Source organism: Aulonocara stuartgranti (genome assembly GCF_965226115.1).
Source record: "Aulonocara stuartgranti genome assembly, chromosome: 8".
NCBI lineage: Eukaryota > Metazoa > Chordata > Actinopteri > Cichliformes > Cichlidae > Aulonocara > Aulonocara stuartgranti.
Window position 1 is genome coordinate 17,479,045 of NC_138959.1, and position 17,399 is coordinate 17,496,443.

The 17,399-nt window shown below is 40.1% G+C and overlaps 1 protein-coding gene and 1 long non-coding RNA gene across 3 annotated transcripts in view; one reads left to right on the top strand and one right to left on the bottom strand.

Annotated features, from left to right (window-relative positions):
- LOC309712639 (transient receptor potential cation channel subfamily M member 4-like) overlaps nt 1-11,975 on the bottom strand; it is a 28,825-nt gene extending 16,850 nt beyond the window's left edge. Inside the window, exons 1-8 of one of the 2 annotated variants that reach the window (XM_082543599.1) lie at nt 11,624-11,975; nt 8,945-9,006; nt 8,679-8,853; nt 8,011-8,197; nt 6,392-6,561; nt 4,656-4,833; nt 4,495-4,559; nt 4,153-4,392 (exon numbers count right to left, since the gene is read on the bottom strand). In XM_082543599.1, the coding sequence (XP_082399725.1) occupies nt 4,153-4,392; nt 4,495-4,559; nt 4,656-4,833; nt 6,392-6,561; nt 8,011-8,197; nt 8,679-8,853; nt 8,945-9,006; nt 11,624-11,719 (1,173 nt within the window). In that variant the 5' untranslated portion in view covers nt 11,720-11,975. Of the gene's footprint in view, nt 1-4,152; nt 4,393-4,494; nt 4,560-4,655; nt 4,834-6,391; nt 6,562-8,010; nt 8,198-8,678; nt 8,857-8,944; nt 9,007-11,623 lie in introns of both variants that reach the window. The other variant, XM_082543598.1, reaches the window with a different exon arrangement.
- Nucleotides 11,976-14,288: 2,313 nt separating this feature from the next.
- On the top strand, nt 14,289-15,072 carry LOC309712642. The gene is made up of 2 exons (XR_014278342.1): nt 14,289-14,677; nt 14,805-15,072. It is a non-coding gene; the product is annotated as an uncharacterized lncRNA (long non-coding RNA).
- Nucleotides 15,073-17,399: the final 2,327 nt, after the last annotated feature.

The window sequence follows — 17,399 nt, forward strand, 5'->3', positions numbered from 1 at the left end:
CCAGATTTAAACTCTGTGGGACTGCCCCTTCCAAGACGCCTTAATGCTCACTTACATCCTGGGCCATCCTACCTCAGAAAATCACATGATAGGGTGGGGCTAGGTTTCACAATGAGCTCACCAGAAACACTGGCTGATTGTGGCTAGAGATGGCACGATACCACTTTTTTATGTCCGATACTGATATCATAAATTTGGATATCTGCCGATACCGATATGAATTTGATATAGTGTGTTTTTTAATCAATAAAACTGTTTTTTTAATATATTGCTGTATTTTGTATAAGTTCATACTCAAGTTTAAATAAACAACAACACTAAAGCTATTCTGTTATACCTGTATGTAAAAAAATACACTGCACCCAAAATATTTCATAGTTCAACAATACTGATCAATCTAATAAACTTAAACCTACTCCATCCTTCCTATTCTGGTATTTTAAAGAGTACTTAGCAGAAATATTAAGCAACCTAACTAATAGGGTTGCAAACTCCCAGCAAAAAAAAATAGGGAACCACCCCCCACCCTCCACCTCATGATGCTTAATCGACGTAATCAACTTTAATTTGATGCAGTGTGGAAAAAAAATTTAAAATTATTTTTCAAGAATAATTAAATAGATTCAACATCTTTCTTCAACAGAATTGCAGACTGCACAGATGGTACCTTCCCAAAGGAAAAAGTACTATAGCTTACTAGGGTATATTAGACTTAACATTTACTATATACAGTAATGGACTTCTATATATTTTACATAAGATTAAAACTTTGGGTGTAAGATTCAGATAATTATTGATTAAAAGCTAGACATTTTAAATGAGAATGAGAAAGAAAAGTATGTCTTTGTGCCCCCTTTTCCCTGTTAATGCCCTATCGGCCCCCCTGGCGAAACTTTGCTAGATCCGCCCCTGCACAGCTACCAGCCGTCAGCTGCGTAGAAAAGGATCCTGGTGTAGAAAGTAATATTAAATAAATTCTAACAACAGCTTATCAAGGTTAAACCTGCTGCTGTTGTTCAGCCGCTGGTTTCATCTTTCTGGTGCAAAGTGGGCCAAAAACAAACAAGAGAGACGGACTCGCGACAGAAAAGCCGATCAGCTGATCATTAAGCAGTTTCACGATTGAAGTAGCAGCAAGAAGAGGCAGTCGCTCCATATATCGGTTGTTAAGCTTAACATGTGAATGCTTTATAAACATTCAGAGATGAATTTACACACTTGCTTTACTTCTCTCTGGGATAACTTCCTCGGAGATGAAATGCCAGTTTGGTAGTGAGGCTACAAATACACACAGCCGCTCAATCACGTGAGCACACTGCTCCAACGTGCTACGGTTATGAGCCGAGTTACACCTTGTCGCAAGTTTTGTGAGGTGCTTTTTTGATATTTAATGGATCGGATTAAATTTTTTATTTCTCTCCGATATCCGATCAGTATCGGACCGATACCGACACGTAATATCGGATCGGTCCATCTCTAATTGTGACCCACACCCGTATTCACACCTCGGCTCATGTGATTAGGTAGAGGATCATTAGGGGGTCCTTTGTCCCTCTTTGGGGGGAAACTACCACTGGGTTTAAATCTGGGACTCTCCACCATTTGACCCTAGAACTGAAGAAGCTTCTCGAACGAGAGGTGAAAGGTCTTCAAGCAACTCAAAGAAGTCCAGACGCTTTTCTTTCCAAGCTCCTTAAACTACGATGACCTGGACGACTGAGAACCTTCACAGACGGATCTGTTTATAGTGGCTTATTGTGTCCCTACATGATCTGTATACCTATTCCTTATTTAAAATGTTTCATTCTGATACATTTATAATGTGTTTCCGTTTTATTATAAAACTTCATTAAAGACTTGGAAAGCTGCCCTGCATTTTTCTTTTCTTTGGTCTTTTATTAGTTAAATGTGAAAGGTAAATGTCATGAAGTCACAATCTATCAGTGAAGGCTAACATAAGATCAGAATATAAATGCTTATATTTGCAACATTAACGAGGAGGGGAGGAGGCCCCGGGGCAGACCCAGGACACGCTGGAGAGATTATATCTATCGGCTGGCCTGGGAACGCCTTGGTGTTCCCCGGATAAGCTGGAGGAGGTGGCTGGGGAGAGGGAGGTCTGGGCTTCTCTACTTGGGCTGCTGCCCCCGCGACCCAGCCCCGGATGAATGGATGGATGGATGGATGGTCTTTAAGCAGTTCAGTCTTGAATAACCGAATTCTTTATCACTATTATTATTGCCTTTGTTGTTTCTGTTGCCGTTGCTGTTGTTGTGGTTAGTATTATTATTGCCTGATCATAAACTGTAGCAAACAGTTTTTTGTTTACTAAGAAACAAACTTGAGGGCAGATCTACTCCACAGTATGTTGTTGACTGAATAACAAATGCTAAAATCAGCGATTCTTGAACACACATCCTGGAACAGGGTGCCAACACCTGATAAGTAAAGAACGGTCCACACAGAACCGCTCATCTTAGTTAAGGCGAATATTAATAGCAGTATTTCACATTTTTCTCTCAGAGTGTAAAGAAATGGGTAGAAGCACAAATATTATAATATTAACCATAATATATAAATATTAATATAATAATATTAACATAAATATTAATATTATTTAGAAAGCTAATTGAAAATAATCAATGTCAGGTTCAATGGTCAAACCTGTCCAGTTTCCTGAAAATTTACAGGGGTACACTGCACACCGTGCAAAGAAGACAAAGCAGACATTCACTATTGTACCTCTCTCCTGACCTCCACCATACATCTTTAATTCAATTGATACGTCAATCACTCTATCAATTTTCATATTAGGACACATCATGCCATCAGACCTGTTGTCATTAATTTTCAGTCCAGTTTTTATATTATTTATTATACTTCAGCCTTTTCTTGACCATCTTTCTACTAATACCATTTATTCTGAGGCTCCCATAAAAAGCAGATGAATCAACCAAACTTTTATTTTTATTTTTTATTTCGTGACTATCAGATCCTCCCGATCTTCTGTGGATAAATTTTAGGCATCTCACTTTTTTGTCCTCCACTTTTCCAGTTTACCTAGATATTTTAAAAGCACACTGCATGCCATGCAAAATTGATCCAAGTTTTCAGCTAATTTTCAGCTGAGCACTGCTATATAATTTTTGTAATTGAATACCCTGTTTAATCACATTTTCATTCACACTCAACACTAATACAATAATCTATTGTAAAACTACTTTTTGGGGGTATTAGGTTTTGATTTTGATCCAGTGCTATTGAACAATTGCATTATACATATATGCTACATGTATATGGTGTTATTTTTGTGCCACTATTCTGAGCGCACGTAAAAAAAAATTGCAGTAGCAAGTGTTGCATTTTGAGGAGAAATTTATTTTGAGCGAAGAAAAGCTAAATTTGAGTGAACAAACTTGGTGGGTAACAGGCATCTCCGAAAACGTTTAGAGCACTTATGCAAATATGTGATGTCTTGATGAATCGAGCAGGTATTTGAAGTTTACACAGCAACATTCTCACATGAAAATATCTTAAACGTTTATTTTGTGACCCAGAAAGAGTAATATTTCAAACTCTGTCACTCTGTGTTCCCCTGCCACTGCCTCGATTGAGTTTTGGACGAAATGGATTCTGGGATATTGCATTTCGTCACTTCGAGCTGTTTGGAGACCAGAACAGCCAATCAGATTTTTTTGCATCCAAGTCTGTGATTGGCTGGTTTTGTGGCACAAATATAACGGTGTATAGAAAGAGTTGAGTTGCAAGCGAGCACAAAAACAAAAACTGAGCGAGTGGGGCTGCTATTGTGTGTGTGTGTATGGATAATAGCAAACACTGAAATACATTTTTTCCACGCAGCAATGAAGTTCGTTCACTCAAATTTAGCTTTTCTTCGCTCAAAATAAATTTCTCCTCAAAATGCAACACTTGCACCTGCAATTTTTTTTACGTGCGCTCAGAATAGTGGCACAAAAATAACGCCATACCATGTATGCTTTAGTTCTATAAAAACACCCATAATCACAGCTTGTGAGTGAGTTAGCTTTTTCTTTTCACTATGCTGAACCAAATAACAGTTTCAAGAAAGTCTTTCCCCCAACTCTTCTGCAGACGAAGAGCCAATGCAATGTTTCTGTTGTCAGCACTCACCTGTTCAACTAGTTTGTCAGTCTCTGTTTCTGAAGGAAAATGCTTCTTAAACCGTTCTGCCACTCTGTCTTTGAGATCCACCTTGGGAGCTTTAAGAGCCTCATTGTTGCCTTCACCAGAGGACGGCACAGCTGGAGCTGAAGACAGGTTCTCCAAGACATCACTCAGGAAATCAGCCAAGCCTCCTGAGCCAGCCACAACCAGCCAGGGGATAAAGTTTTTCAGAGAGAGATCCATTCTCTGACAGACATTACAAAAACAATCAAAAAGAAACATTTCCACAATTTAAATGCTAATTCACAAGATTTTTGTGATAATCAAAACATAAAGCAGAGACTGTACCTTCAGCGTGTCTGCTTCCCCTGATATCAGCATACAAAGGACAGGGATGTCAATGCTGCCACTTCCTTTAAAGAGATACAAATTTCACTTAACTTCAGCTCAATAAAAGTCTTATAAATCTTAATAAAATATTGTACTCATAGTATGGTACCATCTCTCACCCCATATGCCTGTGCGCTGCTGGGAAATGTATTCCTCCAATCTGGCTCTGAAATCTGTTTCTCCTCCTCTGCGGCCCACACTACCATCATCCACCAGCAGGAAGGCCTGGTAGTTGTTGTCCAGGTAGCAGGAGTCCCGAGAAATGCTGTGGACATAGTACTTTGCAGGAAAGCTTCCCTACAAAAGAAGAAAAAACTGTTATTACAGTGTTTCTTTGATTAAGATAATTGTCTACAGTGTAATGGAAGCCTGAAACCTTTGGATCTTTTTTGTGTGTTTTAATAGGAGATACAAATACAGCTTGGTCCCAAGATTACCCGTATAGTATAGATTTGCCTTACTTTGAGCACTCAATGATAAAATTCACATAATCTTACTAACCCAAAATGTTGATTCTGTTCATCTGGACGTAGCATTTTCAGCAGGAGAAACACTTCGTTGTAAATCCAGCTGACTTCTTCAGTCTCAGCTGACTGCAGGTTTTCCCAACATCATAAACAGTACATTTGCATAATGGCTGATACCAACACAACTGAATAAACATTGGGTCAGTTTCTTGATCATTAATATGCATATTGTCATTAGCACTGATCAATGACCATTATTCAATGGCCATGAGTACCATCTAGAGAGAGTTGGGGAATGGCTGTAATCACAGCATTGGCCTGTAGGTTTAAATACACTGCAGAGTCTTGGCCTGGCGAGGTAGCTCTTCTGTGTTGTGCCATTCACTTTAACCAGAGCCTGTTTGGTTTCCCTGATGTATAAATCATGGCAATCCTGCTGACACTTAACAGCATCCACTTTATTACTCTGTGTCAGGACCCAACTCTTGGGGTGGATCAGTTTTTGGCGCATCATTTTTTGGGGTATTAAAGCTGCAGAGACACAGTGTTGGGAGAAAATGCGTTTCAACTCTTCCGATACTCCTGACACATACAGAATCACTAAGGGGTTTTGCTTAGGCGGCAGTTGTCCTTCTTCTCACCTGGATTGGCTGGAGCTTTCTTTAGGTCCCTTCCTAGTTTTGGGTAGGCTGACAGGGAATCACAAGAAAATCATATCAAGAAGGCCCTGAGTAAATGTGTTTATCCCAGCTGGACATTTGTCAAAGCTGGAAAGGCACCTAAAGAAAGTTCCAGCTGGTCCAACAGAGAAGAATGACAACTGCTGTCTAAGTGAAAACCCTTAGTGTGACAATTGAAATGGATTTTCTCTAAACACCGCATCTCCATGGCTTTTATACACGAAACACACTGCCAAAAATTGGTCCACCTCAACGATCGGGTCCCCCAACACAAACAGAGTAATATAGTGTACTGGAATTGTAGTTATGGGCATTGATCAATGGTTGTATTCAAGGAACTGACCTTGTAGACTATTGCTCTTCAGTGGTGCTAGTTTCAGTCATTATGCACGTGTACTGTTTATAAGGTTGGGAAAACCTGCAGTCATTCAAGACTGAAGAAGACAGTTGGATGAGTGACGTAATGTTTCTCCCACTGAAAGCCTTACTTCCAGATGAACAGAATCAACTTTTTGGGATTTACTTGCCTGGATAACTGAGCATGCATCAAGACAATGTCTTACTTATCTTAAATTTGGGACGTATATTTATACTAATTACAAGCAATTAAAAAATCTATTAAAATGAGAAATGTAAATCAAATCTTTAAGTGAGCTTTTTGCAAAATAAAGGTGAACACATGTTTAAACGTGTAAATGTCTGTACTACCTGAGGGTTGACCAGCTGCTCTCGTTTTTTCACAAGGCCCCACGGAGCAATGCCCAACGCTACCACCTTGTTGAGGGAGACTGAAGATGCTGCAGCTGCATGATCTCTCACTGCCTGTCCGACACACCTGCCAACACCTTCACGCAGACCTGTAGTTAAGATCCATGCACCTGGGGGAAACAGGTAGATGGTAAATTTCCTGGTTCAACCTGTATACTAATTAGCTTACTGTGCCATGCCACTAAATAATTCCGAAATGTTAAAAAGCTGTGTAAACTAACACCTGAATAATAATTAACAATAATTTGCAAATCTCATATCTCTATATGTGATACCATTAGCTAATATGTTGTCCATAACTGGGGTTATTTACATTTTGCACAACTTCATACCTATTATTTATTATTTATTTATTACTATCTGTTACATTTCTTTGAATAGGCTTAAAAATCAAACAAAAAATAATGTATTAAGCTGTGAAACTGTATCATATTATTTTTTATCATTTTCACTAAAACACTGTCAGGGTCATGAGTCTGGTGACCCAGTGTTTACGTATTGTCCATTTAATTTTTTAATTTAATTCTTAGGTTTTGGTCCTTTGCCTTCCTTTGCCTTTAGTTTAACTTGTCTCCACATGTCATGTCACTCTTGTGGCCATGTTCCCAATGTCTCCCCAGTCACTGTGTTAAGTTTGGCTGGAGTCTGAGTTTCGGTCTGTGTGTTTATCTGTCAAAGAATTAAGAGCACTAGAAATACTAGAAAAACCAAAAAGATGCATAAAAAATGTTTTTATATGCAGCGTGTTTTAATGGCGAGTGTAAGTACAAAAGCAACATGTTTGCTTTCTCACTGCTACGCCCTGTCCTGGATGTTATCCAATAATCATGTTTACTTAGTGTGAGCCATGTAGCAACTTGCATATTTGTGTGAACAATTTTTTCATTGCTTCTTGTACTTGTTTTGAAAGAAGAGCAAGTGACAGGAGATCAGTATCACCATGTGCTACCTGCACTTGGTACAGTAGTCAAAGAGAAAATTGCCATTTCAGTACAAACATTAGGACCAGACAGTATGCTTTTTTTTAGAGCTTATAGTATAATCCATTGAGTAAACAATACTACTTCCATCCTGGTGTCTTGAGTGGGAAACTGCTTTATTTACGATCACAGCATCTCCAGAGTCCTTAACAGCGATACCTGACATCCCAGGTGTGCTACAGGATGTATAATATCTTCTACAAAGATGACTGCAAGATGGGGTTTGGCCATCATTGATATGTGATTGCATTAAGATGACTTACATATCTCGATGCATGCTCAGTTATCCAGGTAAGGAAATGTTTCAACTATATTTTCATAGATGAAAAACGTATGTCCAGGTGAACAGAATCTGCTTTTTTTCCTTTTACAGCTTTATAAATCTAGAAACTAAACAAAGTTAAGGCAAGGCATTCTTTTATACATTTTTTATATGGTAAAGGGAACCATCTGGAAATGACGATAGCATCTGCTAACCAACAATCAAATATTTCAGCAAACATCTCACAGAAATTCCAAGCACACTGTAATCATTATAGATGAGGCACTGACAGAGTGACAGATGCATAAAGTTTTTACCTGTGCTTTGTGACGCTTTCACCAGTCCCTGTCTGAGAACCTCCCGTACCCAGGTCTTCACCTGTGTCCTGCTCTCTCCACCCACAACAGAAACAACCAGGTTTGGTCTAGGAAGACCCCATATTGACTGGGCTGTCAGTATGTTGTACACCACCGAAGGCTCAGTGCTCCATGACAGGCGCAGGAACTAAGATTAGACATTTGATGGATTAAAAGAAACAATTACATGTCAACAACACAAAGAGGCTTGGAAAGTAATGAATTGTGATCTAGTATCAAAGCTAAAATGTTGCTTTGGTTGTTTCAACCGTTAAATTGTGATTAAAACTTTGAAAATGAAAATGACCCTTAACCCATTAGAGCCCAGACCAATTTTTACTGTCAGGAAAACTATGGGAGAGTCAGTGTTAAAGGTTTTACAGGAACTTTCCTCAATATGTTAAGGAGTGGCTTGTTCTTTACTCTGGTACTGACTTTGTTTGTTTAGTAGCAGGTTGAAGGTCAGGAAAACTCAAAGTACTGACTACCAGAGCTCCAGGTTTATCTGGATCTTTATTTAACCCACCTTTACACCTTTACATGAATTTTCCTTTAAAAACATTTTCACATTTTCCAAAACTCTAAGGCTGTAGAGATAAAGCATTATGGGACAAAATGAAAGCACCCACATGGCTGTGCCTCTTGCTGGCTCCTGCAAACTGCACCTCTCCAAAGGCATCAGTTGGTTGTTCAGAGGAGTGCTCCGCACTTTCCCAGTGCTTCAAAATTGCTGTGCTGAAATAATCTCCAACAGCCACAGAGGCATGGTCATCTCTCGCAGCCCCACACTGACAAAATTCACTACTACTGAGAGAGGTGGAGGGATACAAACATCACTATGAGAGTCAACTCAAATTACAAACATGTCACTATCAAAAGGCAGAGGTCACAGTACCTGAAGGAATCTTCTACAAAGGTGCTGCACACTCGTTTCTTGATGATTTTGGGGATCCAACTCTGAAAGGATTTTTAAAAAGTTGTTAAATAGTGATTGACTTATACGGATTTCTGAGCCTGGTTTAACAGTGAGCCTGTGTATGCACATATCCTGTAGTAGAATAATACAACCCACAAGTCAAACATTTTATTTTTTTAATTAAACTTTTAAATTGGCCTAGGTACTCATTGGTATTCATTTATAATCTGCTATTATGCAAGTGGAATGAAAGCTCGGTATGTGACCTCAGTACTGACATTTTTACAGTGTGTTGAGTGTTTGAAGCTCAGGTTTTTCGAAACACTGCAGTTCAAAACATTTACATCATGTTTGAGGTTCTGGTTGTATTTCAGCCAAGTGTTGACAGGTTGCTTACCTGCTGCTTCCAGGAATGTAAGCAAGTAATCCAAGGTGCCAGGATTTCCATTTGTATGAACCAGTGTCATTTGAGCTGAATCTTGTTATTATTAAATTATTGTTTTTAATACTACAGCTTCTATTTATAACAAGGGGCACAAGAGCCACTTGTATATAACAAAACAATACCTGGTTTCTCATTATTATTTTTGTTGATTATGAAGCTTAAGGAGAAAACCAGCAGAAATTGTCAGCTCTTACTCCCATCTTTTTGGGAGAAAAAAAAAAGCTTCATTTTCATTACACTTAGGGACTTAGAAATTAAACACTTTCTCCCTCTCCTTTATCTTTCCTGCTTGGCTTCTCATGTCTTGTCTAGTCTCTTCTATCTCAAACCCTCAAAGAGTCTCTCAGTCTCAGTGTTCTCTTAAACCTAAAGAAGAATTATGGATTTGATCAACTGGTCCTTTAATGCAATTGAGGAGAACCCAGGCTTCTCATCGAGAACCTGTGCTTTGTGACGCACCAAAGTCTTGAAAAGTTTGGTGGCATTTCAAATGAAGAACTCGATTTATACTGCAGAAGCTTGTCAGGGTCAACGAAAGGTTCGTAAGGATATCAAGATGCGAGTCTGGCTGTTTTTAGAAACTGAGGCAGAACTGGATTTAACCAAGACATCTGCAGACTGAGTTGCACTTCTCATCGAGAAGCCTGGGTTCAAGAGAGGCCGACTGTCCTGGAGGGACGTTCCCTGCCGGTTACACAATCGATGTCTGGCGGAACTGGCGCGTCGTGTGCCTGACGGGACTGTCAATCAAGGACATCGAACACATCTACCTATTCAGAAATATGATAACAGGGTTCTTGCTCATTGGAGCTGGCTCGGCCCTGGCTTATCGAAGATTAAAGAAAGCAGTTACGGCTGTTCAAATCCCCACAAGGCTGGCCGCTATAATCGAAGCGACGGGGAGGGCCTTGAATACTCAGACGGTGGTCTTAGAGAAGCTCACGGCTCTTCAACGGGAAATTGAGAGACCTGGTGACAAGTGACGGACATTAGACAACTGTAAAATTGGATGCAGTTGTTCGTACTAATTCAAACATCCACCATCTTCATTTCATGCGGTTACCCCCACTGGTGCCAGCTGGAAGGCCCCAAGGCCGAGGTTAATGGAAATAACAAAATTCTCCTTGATAACAGGACTGTGTGTTTTTGGACTCTTTACCCTTATTCTTCAAGGCCACCTGTATCGACTGAAGGAATGCTGACTTTCACTTTACCGGGTGAAGGGATACCTTCTCTCAAGGGACGCACACGAATGCACACATATGCATGTACACTAACACAAACATACCGCCCCCCACCTCCAAACACCTCCGATGCATGTCTTTTATGTTGTGAGATGTGATGATTCATGCGCTATGTGCTGAATCATCACATCACATCAATCATAACGCTGTCGATGTTAACTCTCAGGAAGCTTATAATTCAACAAAAGTTAAATTCACTTCCAAACTTTGAATGGGGATGTGGTTTGTTTGTTTGTTAAGAAAAAAACAGCCTTAAATCTGGGTAGTTATAACAATAAATACAATTTCTGCATTTTTCTCCCTTTATTTGTACAATTATTTCTCTAAAACATATGTCGATCAAAATTGTTGCTATACATGCTTCTGTGACAAGTGGCCATGTGGAGAATAGTGCAACCTGTGAGATTAGCAGGTGTGCGTGCAGAGATGAGTATGAGATTGTTTTGAAACCTTATGCTTTAAAAGTTTCAGTGTTTCACAAACCTTTCCTTTGCCTATTACTAATGTGATCCCCACAGGCCTGCAAAATACCTCCGCAGCTAAATGAATGAGTGGAATGCAGCCATCTTTAATGTTATCAGTAAACAAGATTACATGCTTAATTGCATGCATGTAGTTATGATGCTATAGGTATACTAGTAGACATAAGTTGGGCTCTTATATTGTGCTTTCCATTTTTCTTTTGAGTAAACATTATTGAATTGCTATAGAAACCTTTCAATGAACCGGTTTATACTTAGTAAAGCTTCCTTTAAGGTCCACCAGTTAGACAAGTTTCTGAGACGTTTGTGGGTGGCTCACCATCGCCATTACTTGGAACATTTAGTGGAAATTCCAAGTATAACTTTTTTAAACATTCAGTTTTTTTTTCTTTTGGTTAGTTGCTTTCTCTTTTGCTTTGTTTTGTTTTTGCAAACATGCCATGACATCACAACAGCAGTTGAAGGGTTTTAGTGAAAGCGGACCTACCTGGCTCTTCTCTGTTTGGCAGATATTGTCTGTGTTGTCGCCTCTATCTCCTTCCTCTATTCTTACTCCTTCTTCTTTTGCTCCCGTGTCATTCATGTTTCTCTTTCAGTCGTTCTCAGTAAGAAATGTGTGCGGAAGGACTAAAACTGTTGATTTCTGACGAGTTTCCACCTTGTCTCCTACTGCTGAACTCCATTCCCTGCCACTATTGTCACTCTGCATGCACACAAAATAGGTGCAGCCAGCACACATGTAAAGGTGTGGTTTCACAGAGGAAGACAGTTCCTCCAAACTTTGAAAACAAGAAATTCCAGTCGAAAGCACTCAGACACGGAGTCTGAGCTGGTCTAGCGTTCATTGCAATACTTCCCCATCCTCTTACCTGGTCACTCCCATCTGATGTGGAAAAACTGAATACCTTTAATGACACATTTAGACACCACTGCAGCAGACAGACATCTCAGCAGCTTTGAGCTAAGCTAAAAATACCACACATTTGCAACTCAGCCTGTTAGGTATGAGTCTCTGTGGTGTTAAATATTAATGCAGGCAAATATATTTGTTTGAAACGCAAATTTCAGTCAAAGAAATATTATTAGAATAAGAATTTTTATTCAGCTGAAATTTAGTGCAATGTGTGCATGGGTTCCATTTGCTTAATCGTAACTTTTAAAAGAAAATTTGCAGCTGCTTCATGGCCCTGGTTAAACGATTTCAAAGGTTCATTATGAAAGTAGAACATGTATCAGGTTTTAAACCTGCAGGATTCCATTATTTATTTTCCTTATAGACTATACATTAAAAACACACACTTGATTCGCTTACATATTTATTGTATATCACATTTAAATATTGACACATAAAATAAAGGTTGGACTGATGTGGCTAAACATTTCATACAACTGCTTTCATCAACAATGTCGATATATTTAGTTGTCAGTAGCTGGAAACTATGTTGGGAATTCAGGAATACGGCAGATAGTAAACAGTGTCTTTAACACTATGACTAAATCAACTCAAACACACACACACACACACGCAGTTTCATTGCCTAATGTTGGACTTAAAGTAACCTTTTGTGACGTTTTTATTCTTATGTTTGCTTGTTGCTCCAAACACACCCCGTCCATATTCCTACTACCACTCCTTTTTTTTTCTAATTGCAGTTTGGGTTTTCTGTGACGACACACTCCATCCTGTCTTATATTCCTGATCCAATACTGAGACATGTGGGAGGATGATCCTTTTGATAAAGACTTCATGCTTGAGAAGATAATGAAAGGAGCAGAGAAAGAAGGATGGGAGTGGTACTTAACAATCAGGTTGTAAATGGTAAAAGAACTGATTTCTTACATAACAGTTTTCTGCTGTCCCATAGCACCCAAAGCGCTTTATAGCACATGTCACATTCACCCATTAATTTACATTCATATTCCGATGGATAAATTGACTGCCAAACTGTGAAACAGTCGCTTCCCCCAAACCTTCAGACTCCTGAACACTGTGACTGGACTGACACATACAATGATTCGCTCACACACGTCACTACCTCAAGCACTTATGTGCACAGTCTCATACACACACACATGCACACCTTCATACACCAAGTTATTTTTTGCACAACCCACTGTTATTGTTGTACTTTTCTGTTGCACTGTTTTGTCTGGACTTTCTTGTGTCTGTATCGTTCCATTCTGTCTGGCGTTGCACTGTTTTTTTTGTTGTTGCTTTTTTTGAAATTCTTGCACACTTACACTTTATGTAGTCCTGTTTTGTTTGTTTGTTATAAACTATATATGTAGCAACATGGTCTTGGAAGAATTTTGTCAAGTTTCTCTGTGTACTGTACCACTTGACTTGACTCAAGCTTAGTCAAGTGAAAATAATCAGTATGTGAATACTGATAGACTGGTTCTTTAGCTACATGCCTAAACACGCCTAAACATGGCAGTAGGTTAACAGTGTTGGAAAGGTTACTTTTAAAATGTATTCCACTACAGATTACAGAATACATGCCTCAAAATGTATTTTGTAGCGTATTCTGTTATGTTACTCAATGAGAGTAACGTATTCTGAATACTTTGGATTACTTAATACATTATCATGCTTTTTTACAACTACATGAATGTACTATTGCTGTGTGATTTATTTTACTATAACTGAAGGTTACTCACCATGCCAATACCAACTAGATTTTTAAATCTTAATATAAAATGAGTAACAGTAGGTGGACATTAGGTAAGGCTGCACTTTTTGCAGCGATCTCGTGTAGAAAACTATTCCACGCGTATATAAACCAGATCCACGGCTCCAAACCGTAGTAAAGGGACCTCTGGCTGCGGTGGTTATTATTATATTTACATGCTTTCAGCTCCCGTTTCTGCTCGGTGACAATTTGTACTTTTCGACTCTCCTTTTTTCTCCCTCCCCCATGCTCACACACACATAACGGGAGGAGCAGTCCCACACATTCTCCCTGCAGCTCGGACTACACTGCCCATGAGGCTACTTTCTTTAGGGCTACGCCTGTAACACTCTGCCTATTGCCTATTGAATATGCCTTCATATTAAATAAGTTTTTGAATAATAATTGTTTAAAATATTTCTTCACGTCACGGATGCAAGGAGGGGTGATATGGGCCACAAGATTGAGACACAGTGAAGAAAATATAATCTGATCAAACATTATTCAGCTTTAAATATTGTTCAGCTTTAAAGTTACTGTGCAACTGTGTAATAAAAATGTGCTCACGACTTTGGCCTTGAGAGCGATAAGAAGCGATCGCCTCATCCTGCAGGTGCAAGATATCTGCAAGCGAAGAGACTAGAACACCCAAGGCCGATTTCCTTTTATGGAGTTGTTTTTTCTGCTAATGCAGCACTTTCCTCACAACCCCCTCCTGTAAGTTTTAGAGAATATATACCCATCCTCACAGCAAATATTAGGAATCTCTTGATGTGAGCTGTGTTGAGAGGTTGTCTCTGTCTCAATAAAAGTTCACTGATTCCCCATCTGCAGCAGGTGTCCGGTTGTCTTCATTCTCCGCCAGCCTGGTTAAGTCAATTCCTCCTTAACATCTAAAAGAACCTATTTAATGAAGGAAGACGGGTTCACTTTGTGTTTAATATTATTCTATTGCTGTTGTTTTTTTTTATATCCTTCAATTGGCGTCACGAACAGGATCCGCTCCAGGTCAACTGGAACGGATGGGAGGACTTCGGCCGTGGTCTGAGTGAACGGAGTTTGGACAAAAGCTGTGTGCACACAAAAACAAGGTAAGCAGACCTTTTATTTCTGCTATATTGAACATTATAAAAATACTTAGTGTCCAAACTCCTAGTAATTCATAACCAAAATTGTCTGGCTTACTTAAGGCTTGTTGAGAATCAGACAAGTGAATAAGAAATAAGTGAATAAGAGATAAGTGAATAAGAAATAAGTGAATAAGTGAATAAAGATAAGAGTGAACTGAGGTCTGACCACGGTTGCAGCCGACGGGTTGCTCTCCGGTGTCGGATACATACCTCAGTGCAGGTCTGGGACCTTGAAAGGGTTTATTAGTAACGCCTTTCTAAACAAATTAAAAGGTTAAAGGCCTTGAGAATATTTTTTAGTAATATTCTCTAAACTACAGAAGGGTTAGGAAGGCCCAGAGGACTTTATTAGAAAAGATCCTCTAAAACTTAAAAAGGAGAAGTACTGGTTGGAGTCCAAAGGAGGGGTCCCTTTGATCAATAGGAGAAAACGGATCTCTTCTTAAAACCCCGATGATTTTAGTGTTTTAAATGTTTTGATGTTCTGTTTGATATTGGACACACATAAATACACGCTGAATGCTTGCTGTGGAACACTGGGCAGGACAGTTTGGTTCTCCGTTGTTCACAGATTACACAATTAAAGGAACTAGGTTCCTCTTTTGGTTAAAATAATACACCACACATAGAATTATTTTTTTTTTTTACACATTTATTACATACATAAGGAGGGTAATGAGTGACTGCAGGTAATGTATGAAGTGTGAATGAGACGTGTGAACAAGGTGACAACCAACTAGCACCCCTATCAGGAAGCTCTAGGCAAGGCTACCCGCCAGACCCCGGTTTGGTAGAAGCTTGGTAACACCTGAAGGGATATTTCAGTGCTGACTCACCTTTAAAGCAGCGCCCCAGCTGTTAGTGCCTAACAGAGGCAGAAACCCAGCTGGCCCAAATTCTCCTTTAAAATCAATAAAAGAACACTCCTCCATTGACAGTAAAATGGATGGAGAATTAGATCGAGAAACTAATGATGATGGTTGGGGTCCCGGTGTTATTCTTAGCACATTGGGAGAACAATTAACATGTGTTGAGACAGTCATCAACTCCACACACCAGCCTAAAGAAGCAAAAAAGCAGAAAGAGTCATTGAGGAAAACAGCTGAAAGGTTAATGAAAGAAAAGGGAAAGGACGAGGGGAGTAGTGGTAACTGGGGAATAATTTGGCAGAATAAGGCTATGCAGGCAAAAGAGAAAGAGGAAGAAGCCAACTCAGCAGCAGCAGGTGCAGGTGTGATGAGCGGGGTGAGATACAGAAAGGAAGTAGATAAGCACGCAGGCCGCAAAGCTAAATTTAATCACTGGGTGTGTTTATGGGAAACTGCAAAACCACACATGAAGAAAAATAGGTCTCAGCCACCTCCCTATTCTGCCTCAACTCCTCCCTCAGCAGGCATATATCCGGTACTTAATATCTCTGGTGGAATAATGACTATTGGAGAAGAACCGCCCGTAGCTCCAACTCCCATAGATACCAAGCATTTTTGCCCAGGAAGCTCCTCTCTGTCGGCGACATCCTCAGCTAGTAGTAGAGCCCCCTCTTCTATGTCCCATTGTTTTGGAACCGGATCTGAGGGCCTAACTGACCCATTTGCGAGCGCACCATTTGCGGTTCGAATGAACAGACAGGAACCCACTGAACAACAATTAACTGATCTAGAAGCAGCATTACGCAGCTGCTTAAATGAACATAGGTCAGTGGTCCAGGTGAATAATCGTGTTGCGTCAGCCCCTCTTTCCCGGTCCAACCCCTTTGCCAGCACTCCTGTCGCTGTTAAAGGAGATCTGACCGCTACTGCAAAAACTGAGCCTGGCACTTCACCAAATGTCACAGTTACCATGTCTTTGGTGGGCCGTCAGGATCCGGAAACACAGATGAGTTTAGCCCACGCTTTTGCTGACACTGCTACCCCACCAGGCGGGGAAGAAACTGAGGATACTGATGATGAACTCAGTGACCTTAACAATACACGCCCCTCTACCCCTCCCAGTTTAGGATATCAGACTAGATCTAAGGGCCCTGTGCCTCAGCCTCCAGGCATATTTCCCCTGGTCCAGACTAAAGCGCAACGTAGACCAGTGTATCAACCTTATTCATTCGGAGATGTCCAGGCCCTAGTGGACAAACTCCCTGACATAACGGAGGGAGGGAATGCCTGGTTGGCTGGTTTGGATAAATACACAGCTGGACAGGACCTCGCACTGGGAGATTTTAGAGCTATTATAACTAGGTGCACATCCCGATCTCAGGCAGCGGACCTGGAACAAAATGCGGGTACTACCATGCATGAGAACGAGGTGCCACTAATGCAGGCCTTGAGGTTTATTGGACCGGCCCTGCGTAAACAATTCCCACCCAAAAATCAAGGCACCTTACAGAAATTTAAATGGGAGGGAAAGCAAAATCCCACCCAGTATCTAAATCAGGCTGTTGAAGACTGGGTGAACCATACAGGTCATC